The 13,601-nt window shown below is 46.2% G+C and overlaps 1 protein-coding gene across 3 annotated transcripts in view; it reads right to left on the bottom strand.

Annotated features, from left to right (window-relative positions):
* Window positions 1-13,601, bottom strand: part of TMEM104 (transmembrane protein 104) — a 43,892-nt gene that overhangs the window by 21,219 nt on the left and 9,072 nt on the right. For 2 of the 3 annotated variants that reach the window (XM_061455498.1, XM_061455500.1), the window contains 2 exons: window positions 11,410-11,509; window positions 10,563-10,671 (listed from right to left, as the gene is read on the bottom strand). In XM_061455498.1, coding sequence (XP_061311482.1) covers window positions 10,563-10,671; window positions 11,410-11,509 — 209 coding nt within the window. The remainder of the gene's footprint in view (window positions 1-10,562; window positions 10,672-11,409; window positions 11,510-13,601) is intronic. The other variant, XM_061455499.1, reaches the window with a different exon arrangement.

The raw sequence follows: 13,601 nt of genomic DNA, 5'->3' as shown, positions 1-13,601 counted from the left end.
AGGGAGAAGGGTCTCATGTGCAATGTGGTGCCCTCTCTGCCATCTCTCCTCCCCTTCACTTAGGTGACAAGGCCACGTTTCTCTCCTGCATGAGCTCATATCTCAAGCTAGAGAGCCAGATGGCACATGAGGGAAGGCGGCGATCCAAGCTTTCACTGGTAAAGCTTTACCCCTTGCAGTGGGCAGTACAAATATAAATCCATGAGAGGAGATGGATTGTTCAGGAAGGAGCTTTTTAGAGAGCTGAAATAAACAAGTAAAGCTGAAGATCCACAGTGTCTTAAGGCTGGAGGCAAGGCTGCAGCAGAGGCCGTGCTGATAGGCAGCAAGTTATCAGCAAACAAGCTATTATGAAGCTCTTAGAGTTGGTTGGAAAGAGATAAACCAGCCAGGGAACAAGGATTGCTCAACAGAAGTTGAAGGCAAGAGGGAATTTAACCTCTAGGTCCCCTGCAGAGTCAAGAAGTCACAACGAAGGGAGGAGGCAACTGCCAGACATCCCACAAGGAGTATTTATAGATAAAGAAACAAGGGCAGTTCCACTTTGACTACATCAGGCATCTGCTACCACAGCAGCTCCAGTAATTAACATGCTGCTCTCAGGACACCTGGCAGAGGTTTAGAGTCATAACTCACACACTGTTGGCACCAAGGAGCCCTCACCCATCTCTCTCCCCAGTGCAGTCAGGCAGGGAGGAGACAGCCTCCAAGAACTCCAGGGTGTCAATACACCATACAGCTTGGTGTCATCAGCAAACTTGCATCAATCCCACTGCCCATGTATCAAAGATGCTGAACAGCACTAGTCCCAACACTGACCCCTTAGGAACACTGCTTGTCACCAGTCTCCACTTGGACATCAAGCTGTTGACTTCAACATTTTGAGTACAACCATCCAACTAATTCCTGATCCACAGAGTGGTCCACTTGTCAAATCCATGTCTCTCCAGTTTAAAGACAAGGAAGTCATGTGGAACAGCATCAGAAGTCCAGGTAGATAACATCAGCTGCTCTTTCCTTACCCACCAATGCTGTAGCCCTGTTGTAAAGGGTATCCCCAAAGCTACTGACTTTAACTGGATCTAGAGATTTCCAAAGGCTCTAATGCAGCATCAGCTTTGAATTTTGACTGCCCATCAGCTAAACAAGTGTACCTGTCCCAGTGGATGCCCTTGCAAGCTATGATCTTCCTGGGCATTCAACATATCCAGAACCTCCACATGAAGCCCTGGAAAGCTAAGGCAGTACATGAGGGTGCTGCTCTCCTCTCCCCATCCTGACTCAGGCCTGCAGCCTGTTGTGGAGCTGACCCATGTCAGAGCACCAGAACTTTCCACTTGGGAAAGAACACCCTGCAAAACTAGTGGTTCTTCCTGTTAAAGCAAAGAAACCCAGGCAGAAGTGATTTCAGAAAGTCATTCAGAGCACGGATTGCAGTCCCTGGCACACCTGGGGAGTGCAGGATCACAGCCAGCAGCAAGCTTGCACTCTCTGGGGTAAATACACTTCCATTATCATTTTTCACAACAAGAGAAAGATGGAGGCCAGCAATAACCCTGAGGTGACTGGTATCTAATTTTTCATCATTGGAGTGTTTATGGCACAGCCATTTGCAGCATCTTGTAATCACTTTGCTGCCTCCTTGACCCCTGGCTCCCCCTTATCCTGCATCTAATTGCATCTGAACAAGCAGGAGGGAAGCAGCAAAGTGGATAGAGATGCAGGAGAGCTGAATGGCTGCTTTGTGATACTTGGAAGGACAGCAGAGGAGCTGCAGAGCCAGGGCTGGCTGTACCCACTGCCACCAGCTTGCTTTGACCTCCCAGAGGCTATGGAACAAGAGCCTGACACTGGGTAACCCGGAGGAGTTGTTCCTCATTTCCTCAATTTATTAGCACAGTATGAGAGATTAATGGGTTCTCTCCAAAGTGTGAGGGTATCATCATTATACACAGGCACTGACCACGATTCCTGCATATTCATAGCCTCTCTTGGCAACTACAAGAGCACTGACATGGACTACAGAAGCCCCTGAGAGAGACAGCACAAGGTGAGGGAGACATGGACCAGCATGACACAGATGCACTGAGGGCCCTGTAAACACACCAAGCTACAAACTGCCAGGCTTAGGAGCTACTTGGGTTCAGCAAGGATGACTGCTCCTGAAGGCCACTAACCCCTCATCTGCCATCACACATAGCACCTCCATCACTAATTGGTTGTTTTCCATTTAATTTTCCCCATACAAACATCTCAGTTGAGTTTCACACGATTCTTGGAGGATACAGCTTCAGGACAGCGTTATTCCATTCACTGTGTCACAGGCAAGAGTTGCCTTGAAGCAAAGGAAATGTCCCACACTTTGTAAGTACCTTGCAGCAGCACAAAAGCAAGAGATCAAGCCTCACAGCCTGGGGTTAGCAGGGTGCCTGCTTGCTCCCAGCCTCCTTCCTTTGGCTCCCCAGTACAACACACACCAAACTGGCGCAACAGGCTTCGGATATCAGCTCTGCCTGAGAGCATTATATCGACTTCAACTTACAAGATAAATCCCAGCTGCATTATTTGTATTTATAGTCCTGCTTACAGAAGCATGAGCCACATGTGGGATTTGCTGATGTAGTCCAAAAATACACATTTTTGGACAAGAGTGTCAGTGATCTCACCCAGACAGAAAGCACAATTTAGGAGGATGTTAAGAAGTTGCAGACTTATTTAGGAGTTTGTCCAGAGCTCTTTCCTCCACAGCCTCTGGTAATGTTCAGATGGGCACTGACTGCAGTTCTGCAGCCCTGGTGCTTCCTACCTGTATATTAGGGAACTAATGATGATTTCAGGGGAGGAAAGATCAAGAGTGCTGTGTTAGTGAAGGAAAATGCTGATAAGGAAGGCAGCAAGGTCAGACCTCTGTTTAAAACCAAAATTGGTGGTAAAGCACTGAACTAAGTAGTAGGAAATATGCTGTTGAGATAAAGGCTTGTATTGCATCAACAAGGGGAGTGCTCAGCTGACTTAACAAGTCCTCTCCAACTGTGGTTTCTAGGATGCTGTCACTACCACTGCCCAGAATAACACTGCACAGGGGGAAATGCATTTATTACTTATGAAATGAAAGGTCTGCAAGCCTGCTGGAACAGCCAAGTCAAAGAAAAGGATTTGGGAAGGTTCTTTTTAAGCCTTTACAGCTTGGAGTGGTGAGTGGGTGATCACAAAGAGATATCTGTTCTGACACCTGCCGAGCCTGGGAGAGATTGGTTTCCAATAGCAAGAGAACAGTGTCAGCTTTGGTGCCTTGCTGACCAAATGAGCTTACTCCAGAGGACAGCTTTACTTAGGCAAAGCAGCAGCATAGCCTCTCAGCCTTTCTGAGCAGCAGGGGCTATAGCTGGAGCCCAATAAACACCACTTGAGAGTTCATACCTGTAGGAAGTGCACAAAAGCAAACAGAGATACACCTAGAGCCACTTCTCTGCCCAACTCACATAGCTGCCTTGCTTTGTGCCCACCATCCATCACCACATAAAAACCAAGCACTGAAGTGTGCAGGACATTCTTCTATGGGGAAGCCAAGTGCACCTTAACTCACCAATGGCCCATCACATTATCCACCTTGCTTCAGTTAAGGGCTGATACCTGCAGCACATCTGGCCAGGCACACAACCAAAAGCACCTTTCCCTTCTATATAGCCCTTGCCAACAACTGGAGGTGGCAGAGGGGAAACACTGGCCCTTTGGAAAAGCTCAGCATCCAAGTGACAGAGTAATCCAAGCTTTACTTAAGGAAAAAAAACACTTCTCAGCTCTGCAGAAAACATATTCCAGTCCCCTGCACTATTGATTTTCCAGGGAAGAGACAAGCTAATCCTTTAAAGTTAGCAACTGTGAGACCATGGATTGAAGCAGCTTCACTATTGCACCAGAGGCTGACTTCTACCCAGCCCTAGCAGCAGGGAGCCTTGCCTTCTGGTTGATCTTTCTTTGACTCAAAATGCCATCAGTTACAAGGAAAACAAGGTAAAAATCACACATCAGAAGCTGAGCTCCTGCTCTTCGGTCACTACTACAAGTTTATTTCCTACTTTTGCAACATTGCACTTGTCTGCCTCTCCTTTAGCCAGGAAAAAGCTCTTACTCACAAGGATAGTTATTATGTGAAGTTCCTTTTGCGTTAGGAAACACAAGGGGTGTGGGAAGCTCCAAAAGAGCTGGTTTAATCTGTCACAGGCATATGACAAGTGAGCAATCGAAACAATTTATTGACAAGCCCACAGGAGAAGAATGAACCGGGATGAACAAGGCAGGATTTATGCCATATTAACAAGGCTGTGTGCCAATTGCTACCTTATTAGTTTCACAATAAAGCAAGCTGAGAATTGCCTTCCCGTCCCAGACACCATTTATTTGACATGAACTCGGCTCCTGTCCTTCTTCAGCCACTTCAGAGCAAAGCAGCAATTAATACACCTTACTTTTTGGGAGCTGACTTAGATAAGAGGTATGAGAAGACTCCAATGAGTCCCTGAGACTGGGCTTTTAGCCAAGCAAAGCTGTATTTCAGAGGCACCTGTAACAAACGGTTAGGGCTAGTGATATTTATGTTTAATGCAGTACTAATTCCTCTCTTGCCATGGTAGTGGCTCAAAACTCAGGTGCCTGTACATACAGAAATGGTATAATATTCTGGAGCTTTGAGAGGCTTTTCCCCTCTTCTGAAGGCTTTCAGAAGCAGCAGCTGCCTTTTTTTTGCTGCATTTGTTTCTATTTCTATACGAGCATCATAACAAAACACATCAGAGCATTTGTGTTAAGGAAGATAACGCAATATCTTTGGCAAGGAAGTCTTACCAGGAATAACTTCTTACAGGATATGCAGGGTGACATGCTAATAGTGCCCCAGTCCTGCTGCATCCTTACTGCAAAGCTGGGGGAACCTGGAACATAACAATGCTACAGTTTATGCAATTTATTTAAGCAAGATGATGGCTTCACACCAGCAGATGTGAAGGTCCTATCAGCTTCTTTGGCTCACTCTGGGAGCCCAGGGCAAGCACCCCAAACCCTTCTGATTGATGAGTGTGAAATGAGCCCTCCCTGCTCCTGAAGCAGGTACCTTCCCACCACCGGTTCTCAAGGTCCCTAGACACTGAGACCTGTAAGAATAAATATCCAGGAGACAGCAGCTGTGACCCATTTATTACCGGATGCTGCTGCAGGGCACAGCTGAGGAAGGCAGGGCAGAGGAAAAGCACTTGCTGCAGAGGGAACAAGAGGAGTGAACCCGGGTGTCCTTGGAAGAAGCGCTCTGCTGGCAGCACTGCTCCAGCTCTTTCTCTCCAACTCCCAGTTAGCAAGAGACAGCTTAGATGTAGCATGGATATTCAAACACTGCCATGGGGGCTCCCATCGTATCACTGGTGGAAGGTTAATAAATAAAAGACAAAAAAAACACCCACAAAAAAAGCCCACAGAAACCAAAAGGCAACCACAGAGAGGCTACAAGAGTCTCATGCACTGAACAAGCCCATCAAACTCCCCTAGAGCAGGCAAATGTATTTGGAAAGATGCATTTTGATAGCAAATACCACAGGTACCTTTACCCAGAGCAGGGGATGCACACAACACGCAGCACAGTCAGGAAGGACAAATGCTGAGGAGGGAAGCAGAGCACGTACACCAGCAGCACAGAGCACAGCCCTACAGCCGACGAGGGCCGGGAAAGCAGCACCGCACCGAGGCAGTCGGGATCTACATCAACACTTATCAGTTCAGCCTTTGCATTTGCTGGCACTGAGCAACTGTATGTGTGTCCTCAGACTACCTCCTCACCCCCCTGCACAACCTCCTGCAGCCACAGCCCAGCCCTGCTCTGGTCACTGGGTATTGTGATCAGAGCGTCGGGCCGGGGTGACATTGTCCCCTCCTGAAGAGGAATGGTAAGCGCCTGCAAGCCCGCTCGTTTTATTCACTGCACAAGCACGTTTCCAACTGGGATAATCTCCATTAAACCATCTGCGCTCCCATCTTCGCCCGGCCCGCACCCGCTGGGCTGCCCGCGATGCTGCAGCATCTGTGAACCGGCAAAAGCGGATGCCACGTCCCTTTCCCAATCAGCTAAAAACCCAGCAGAGACTCAGACAGAACAGATGCACCTGGTAGCTTTGACACACTACAGAGCCAGGCTACCAGGAGTACCTGTGCCAGTGCCTCTTCTGAAAGGCATACGGCTCCCTCTGATAGTTTAAAGCCATTTCCTTTCCATCGTGGGAAGGCACCATGCCCCAAAACTGCCAGAAGAGGAGGGCTGAGATTTTAGCTACATTGGCTGCCCTGGTGCAGAAGAGAAGCACCATGTGCCAGGTCCTGAATGCATTTTGGATCAGACACTCCAAATGGCTGTTGATCCCCAGGATTTAATCTCATATTTATCTCATAGCCGCTTTCTAGAAACAGGGACTATCATGTCACATTCCTGCATCACTGGAACAGAGACAAGAAAGCGTTATGATGAAAGATCTGAAAATTCAATCCGCTGCCCCTTCCCCATAGCCTATACAGAAGACACCAAACCAACCTTACAGCAAGCTGATAAAACAACTAGCATTGAAGCATGAATTCGGCATGCAGAAAACTTGACCCTGTCCTTAGCGTTGCCATCGAGACAGCCAAGGCACTTGGGAGTCACTTCAGCTGTTGAGGACATGACAGTATGGTGAGAGATCTGAAGCAAAGATAGAAAGCCATCGATCCGCTTTACCGGTAATCAGTGCTTGCTTTCAACAAGGTCGCAGGGCCATCTAACACATGCCTTTCTTCCAGCCAATTTGCCCTGCGTGGTCTTGCCCTTAAAGGCATGGAACAGCATGGTGTCTGGGTTCAGCTTAACAGTGATTTTTGTCCTTCCTAGTAGCTGGTGCAGTGCTGTGTTTTGGATTTAGTCTGAGGATAACACCGATGGTTTAGCTGTTGCTCAATGCTGCCTACCAGCAAGGACCTTCCAGTCTCTCATGCACTGACAGTGAGGAGGGGCACAAGAAGCCGTGAGGGAGCACAGCCAGGACAGACAAAGGGGTATTCCATACCACATCACATCATGCCCAGGATATAAACTGGGGGGAGTCGCCCAGAAGGACCAGGTCACTGCTCAGGTCAGGCTGGGTGTCCATCACTGGGTGGTGAGCAAGTGTATTGTGCATCACTTGTGTTTACTGTTTTTCCCTTCCCCTTTTATATTATTTCCCCTTGTTATTTCCCTTATTACTATTATTAGTAATAGTTTTATATTGTACTGCAGTTGTTGGACTGTTCTGATCTCAACCCATAGATTTTACTCCTACAGTCCCAAAGAAGAGGCAAATAATGGGACAGGAGTGAAAGCCTATTTCAGTATTTCCTGCACTTGCATTCACTTACTTGGTTTGCAAGCCTTTATTTTACAAGGCAATTTACAAACAAGCAGCAAGACAACCATTTGTTCAGACAAAGGTTAATAGGGGCTTAGTGGTCTCTGAAGACTCTGCAGTCACGCTTAGGTGTGAGATTCTGGAGTAGCAATAAAGATGCTGCTCAGACAAGCAAGCCTCAAGAGAAGAATTTAATCTGTCTAAATATTCTCATTATGTACAGAGTTTTCAGCTTCCATTCACAGTGATCAGAGCAGACACAGCTTCCAGAGGCCTTTTTGGACAATAAAGCGTGAAATAGGATTTTTACATCTGTCATTATGCGCCTTTCCACCTCCAGCTCAAAGAGTCAATGTTTGAAATGGGTTTTGTTGAAAAGAGCAGTGCTGGGAGAGAAAGAGTTGACAGGAGGAAACCAGCACAGACCTTTGGCAGACCGGTGGTACTTGGCACAAGAGAGCTCCCATTGGCACCATTTTCCCAGAAAACCTCAAATAGATTATTTCTCCTTAGAAGTCCAAAAAAAAGGCTTTCTGTGGGGTCATGCACAGAGTAAGAAGTGTAGCACTACATCCAGAGATATGCTTCACTGTAGTGGGCAAGAGGTTCTAGTTACATGCCCCCATCTTGCTCCTAAAAGTCACTTAGACCTAAATACATTACTAAGACGAGGTGAGAAAACTAGAGGCGGGCATCTAGGACAAAAGGACTGATCCAAAAACTCAGCTGCTTTCTTAGGGATCACAGTGTCCATCTGTCCCCTTGCCAGAGGGGAACATAGCCTGCAAAAAGAGACCTTGTTTGTCCACCGGAACATGGAACCCGAATTATTCCAACAAGCACGCATTCAAAAAGTAAAAAGATCAAGAAAACAGAGCAAGTTCTCTGTGGGTATGATCTCCTGGGATCAAGAGAACAGCTACGCTCCTGATGCATCTCACCACTCCTCATTTTCATGTTGCCTTTTCCCCTTCAGACAGACAGGTTTCAGTTTCTCTTGCATGTTTAAAACTCCACTTCTATACAGAAAAAGCTTGGATAAAATGTTTAGAGATAATGACAGTGTTTTGCTATTAAATCTTTTGCTCGAAGTCAAGCAACTTCCTACCCCCATCCTCTCACCCCCAGGTTTCTCTCAAAGAGTAAGAGCTCAAAGTACTGCTCACTAGTTCACATTTCTAACAGGAGAGGGAACACATTAATCAGCACAGTCACTGCAGAGGCAGCCCAGACTTGAAGACAGTACTATGGTCTGAATGTTTGATATCCCTCTCAAGGGAAGCCATCATCATCATTGTTTTCTAGAGAATAAAACCACACAAGTCAAACAGAGTGGGACCAACAGAGCTGGAGGTAGAACAAATCCCAGTTTACTCCCATACTCATCCAGGAAGAAGCATTAGAGACCTCAACAGAAAAGCACAGCTTGGAGGTAATGCCACCCCTCAGCAGGGTCCTGAAAATAGTGAATGTGGGAATCACCCCCCTCCAGTAACCCACCAGAGACTGGTATGCTCCAGTATCTGAAGAGGGCCTACAAGGATACCAGAGAGGGGCTCTTCATCAGGGATTGCAGTGACAGGACAAGAGGTGATGGGTTTAAACTTAAACAGGGGAAGTTCAGGTTAGATAAAAGGAAGAAGTTCTTTATTGTGAGGGTGGTGAGGTGCTGGCACAGGGTGCCCAAAGAAGTGGTGAATGCTCCATCCCTGGCAGTGTTCAGTGTTCAAGGCCAGGCTGGACAGAGCCTTGGGTGACATGGTCTAGTGTGAGGTGTCCCTGCCCATGGCAAGGGGGTGGAACTGGATGATCTTAAGCTCCTTACCAACCCAAGCCATTCTACAGTTCTGTGTTCTCCCCAAAACAATCCCTGTCTACATCTAAGGGGCAGGAAAAAAGCACCAAAACACTCATCTCAATTCCGGAGCAGTGAAGGATTAACCACTACCAAAGCCTTTGCAGATATTTATTCTCCAAAGCCATACGAGCAGACAGACAGACGGAAAAGCTCCTCTGAGAGCTATGTACACAGGCAGCAAGTCTAATGCTTACACAGCCTTCATTTATTTTTTTTCCCAAGTCCTAACAACAATTATCTTCATGAATTATAGACATAATATCCGAGAGATGCAGGCAGTAATTAATGTCTGTCTGCCTTTTCTGACTAGCTCCTTCTGCTGGGTCAGAGAGAGTTATTGAAATGCAGGAAGGAAATCTTCCATCTCCTGGAAGTTTTAAAGAAACAGACTAAGACACAATTTAATAAAGCAATAATATTTCTCTTCAATAATTAACTAGGCTTTGACATTCACTAATATTCCTGAGGCCCAGCTCTTCTTTTTGCAATAACGCTGGGACAAGTGCACTCAAGGATATGATCCCTTGAATGTCTAAAATGGACAAATTGCAAAAGTGCTTCCAATGCCCCTTACCCCTTGATTTCTCTGCACACACATGGCCACAGTCATTCTTTTTCCCTAGAATTCTCACTGAGACCCTTAACAGAAGCCACACCATGCAGCACCTGCACACCTCCCTCTTCTCCTTTTGCCCTACTAACATCTGTCTTCACGTATGAGCACTCAACCGTCCCCAATCTCAAGAGAAGCAGTTTATCATCCTTTGGGAAAAACCTTGGTTTCACAACAGAACCACAGCAATAGACAATGCTAAACTAGGCAAAGGTATCGCTAAAGCAGCATACAGCACTGGATGATGTTCAAGTTGGTTGTTCCACCATCTCTCATGAAGCAGATTCTCTTGCAGCATAAACAGTTTGATTCACAAAAAGAATGCACTCAAGAGAGTTTAATATACTCCAGTCTATTGACAACAGTTCCCTCCAAGCAACAATTACTTAGCCAGCCACTGGAAAAAATCCCACCCTTTGGCATGTACACATCACCTGCTTAAGCAATATAAAACTACACAACAGTAAGACAGAACTCAAACTCAGTATCATTCTGATGGCCACTAAATTAAAACACAGCCACGTCACCAAGAATAAAGAGGGGGTCTGTGGCCAAAAAGGTCAGACTGAACTATGAGTTTCACACCTCTGTTGTTCACTTGAGCTACACTATCTCTACAGGAAAAGAATCCCTTTCCACTAGAAGCAAAGTTTCAATGGGAATAATGATGATCCCAGTTTCAGAAACTCACCAGATACAGTCTGTAAGCATCGATCCGTCGAATTGGCCCCCAGCACTTGTCTGTATCATTGTACTTTGTGCCATCTCCAACACTGCAAGAATGGTTGCCAGTGGCACTGCTGGGAAAGGAGGGAGAAACAAAAGACAGTCATTAACTCCTAGTAGATGCCTTCCCCTCTCCTGCATTCAGGACAGAAGAATGATCAGAAGCCTGAAGTGTCCATTCCTCCTTTCCCCTGTCCTTTTATTTTCTAGACTAACAGAGCAAGTTGCTGAGTACCATACATTGAAAGGCAAAGTCCTGATTTGCCTCCAGTCATTTACAAGCTTGGTCATTTGGTCATCAAGCTAGGAAGTTAAGGTCACTGAGGTTTTCCATTCCCAAGTCATGAGTTCAAATCCAGCCCAGATTTGATCAAAGCAATCACTTTCATTATCTGTTTTGTTGAGAAAGGAACTGGGCTCAGTCCAGAGATAAGTCCATGTAATGCCATCACTCACTGGTCCCAGCCTTGGTAAGCATCACACCTCTCTTACCCAAAGAGACAGAGAAGCTAAAATCCTGCAGAGTATTGCGATCTAACTATTGAGCAACAAGTCCCATGTCTGCAGGTGTTGAAGCTGCAAGCACTTCACACCTGAGGACTCATCTGAAATCAGGTCAGCTACTTTTCAGGCAGGCAGCAGGCACTCAGGTGGCAAACATAAACCAGCTTCATCTTCCCATCCACAAGTGATGCTGAGCTGTCTCCACTCCATTCTTCAGAAAGCAGAGCTGATCCCAGTCACCCCATCAAATCCAAAAGTCTGCTCTTTCCTGTGTTAGCACACAACCCCACAGCAGTAAGTACACTTACCAGGTTACTTGCATGAGAGAGACTGGTACAGCTGCTGCGTAGATTGCCAGGTCTCCATAGAGGTAGATGATTATACAGAAATAGAAGAGGTTGACACCCACTGCAGGAAAAGGAAATATTGTACAGGCAGCAGAGCACTTTAAATACAGCAAACAAAGTCTTGGAAAATACATCACTATTTGCCTCCATAGTTTACTTCTTTCTGCAACAAACTGCACCCAAGGGTCACATCAGCAGCTCAGGGAACTTAGCCACAACACAGGAACTGACAGGACACGAGGTGCTCAAAGCTCAACTCTGCCTCCTTCAACACTTCTTAGCCCTGACACTAGACTCTCTGGTTCAAGCCCCTGTTCCAGTCACTGGTCAAGACCAGGAGGTCTCAAGTTATCTGCCAGATGAAGCTGTCAACATGGAAGAGCTGCAGGCAAACATCTAGCTGATGCTCACAGACCTGGTGTCAGCAAGGCTTGACAAACAGCGAAATGGAGAGAAGAGCCTTTAGTGTCTGCTGATTCCAAACCCTCTGTCTGCCAACCTGCAGGACCTTCACAGGGATTTGGCCCTGCAGAGCTGAGGTTCCACAGGGCTGAAATGGAGCTGCTCTAGGAGATGCCTTAGCATCAATTGCTTGAGCCAAGGTTCAAACCTGCAAAGCCCTCTTATCCTACTGCCACAGTGTTCACTGTTCCTGCCCCTGACTGTTTTCTTTATTGCTTTAAAAGCTTGCTTTGTGTTCACCTGTGAGATCAGAAAAAGTCTTACATAAGTTAACTGTGTGCATAGAACAGCCTTCATGGGGCAAACCAAGACAGTGCTGTGGAGGGCGAAAATCTGCAGGGATAGGGAAATGCTTGTTGAGTCCCTTGGATTCCTTTCTTCCAAGCAACTCGGTATAAATCTCACCAAGAAAGAACAAACTGCAACATATTTTAGTTCAGAGGCAGGCGAGTAACAAAAATACAGAAGAGAAAAGCCTCAGATTTGTTTCATTTAGGAAGCTGACATTGATGGAAAATAGCTCAAGGAACCTGTCCACACTTTGAAGTTGTGATGCCACCTGATGCTTAATCCTAATGCAGCTTGAGCAAATCAATTCCCCTCCTCCAGCCTTGCATGTGACAACTATCAAACAAGGGCAGCAGTGCTGCAGGAATGCAGAGAAATATCTCTACAGTGCTTGGATGCCCTGAAGTTTTACCATCACACTGCCCCTGGATCTCTGCATGTCAGGAAGCATTAATAGTCATTCTTCTTTGTTTAAATAAATCACTCAATATGCTGAGCCTACTTAGCATAACACATTGCTAAAAAAGGGCTCTATTGGGAAAGCAGCAATAAAACTTCCCTGCTTCTGTAGAGCCACACACTAAGCCAGGATTTTAGAGTTGTTCCTCGTTTGAACAGACAAATGGAGATGTTATAGAAATTGTCAGATCATTTCATGCTGTTCCCCCCTTGTTCTCTTCCTCTGTAAGAGATTTAAGATGGTTTCAGAGTTAAGGAGTCTCTGTGTTGTTCTGAATGTGGCAACAAATGACCTACCAGTAGATCTCTATAATTTCCCACTGAAAAGGGTTGAAGGTTATAACAAATATAACATATAGCATAGAACAGAAGCTGCAAGACACCCTGAAGCACAGGGTTATACACACACAGATAGAGAGTCTGCTTTGGGATCTGCTACTCATCTCAGGTACCCCCCGGAAAATAAGTCTAACATGACCAGCTAAGCCCCACCAGCACCACCACATACCCACCAGCACACACTGTATCCCCGTTCCAGTGCAGGCTTCTCTGGGAAGTCCAGGTGACACTCCTCTCCCAATCTCCTCCTCTCAAATGCAGGAAGACTTTAGCATCAGCTCTTTTATAAACTGCCTCTGACCCTCCCTGATCAATACTTTCATTACTGGACACAAAATGGGGAGGAATAAAAGAAAATCAATGACTTCCTGTGAGGAAACAGCATGGTAAATGTGCCTAGAATCCATCACCGCAATAAATCACTGCTTGGTCCCAGAAGAAAGCACCCAACATTGCACCTTAAAGAAGCAAGCAGTTCTTCGAAGCCAGCTCTTTGAAAGAGCACACAAACCATCACAGCCTAAACCTAAGTGAGCTCCCTTTAAGAGGACAGTTTGAAATTGAGATTTATCCCCAGATTACCTCCCAGGACTGCAGATTCAACT

Source organism: Pezoporus flaviventris, unplaced genomic scaffold (genome assembly GCF_033815535.1).
Source record: "Pezoporus flaviventris isolate CSIRO_AGI_PZ_B2104156 unplaced genomic scaffold, CSIRO_AGI_Pfla_v1 ptg000020l, whole genome shotgun sequence".
In the NCBI taxonomy this organism is placed as follows: domain Eukaryota; kingdom Metazoa; phylum Chordata; class Aves; order Psittaciformes; family Psittacidae; genus Pezoporus; species Pezoporus flaviventris.
The sequence above is the reverse complement of the archived record's forward strand: the minus strand, read 5'-3'. Positions and strand labels throughout refer to the sequence as shown.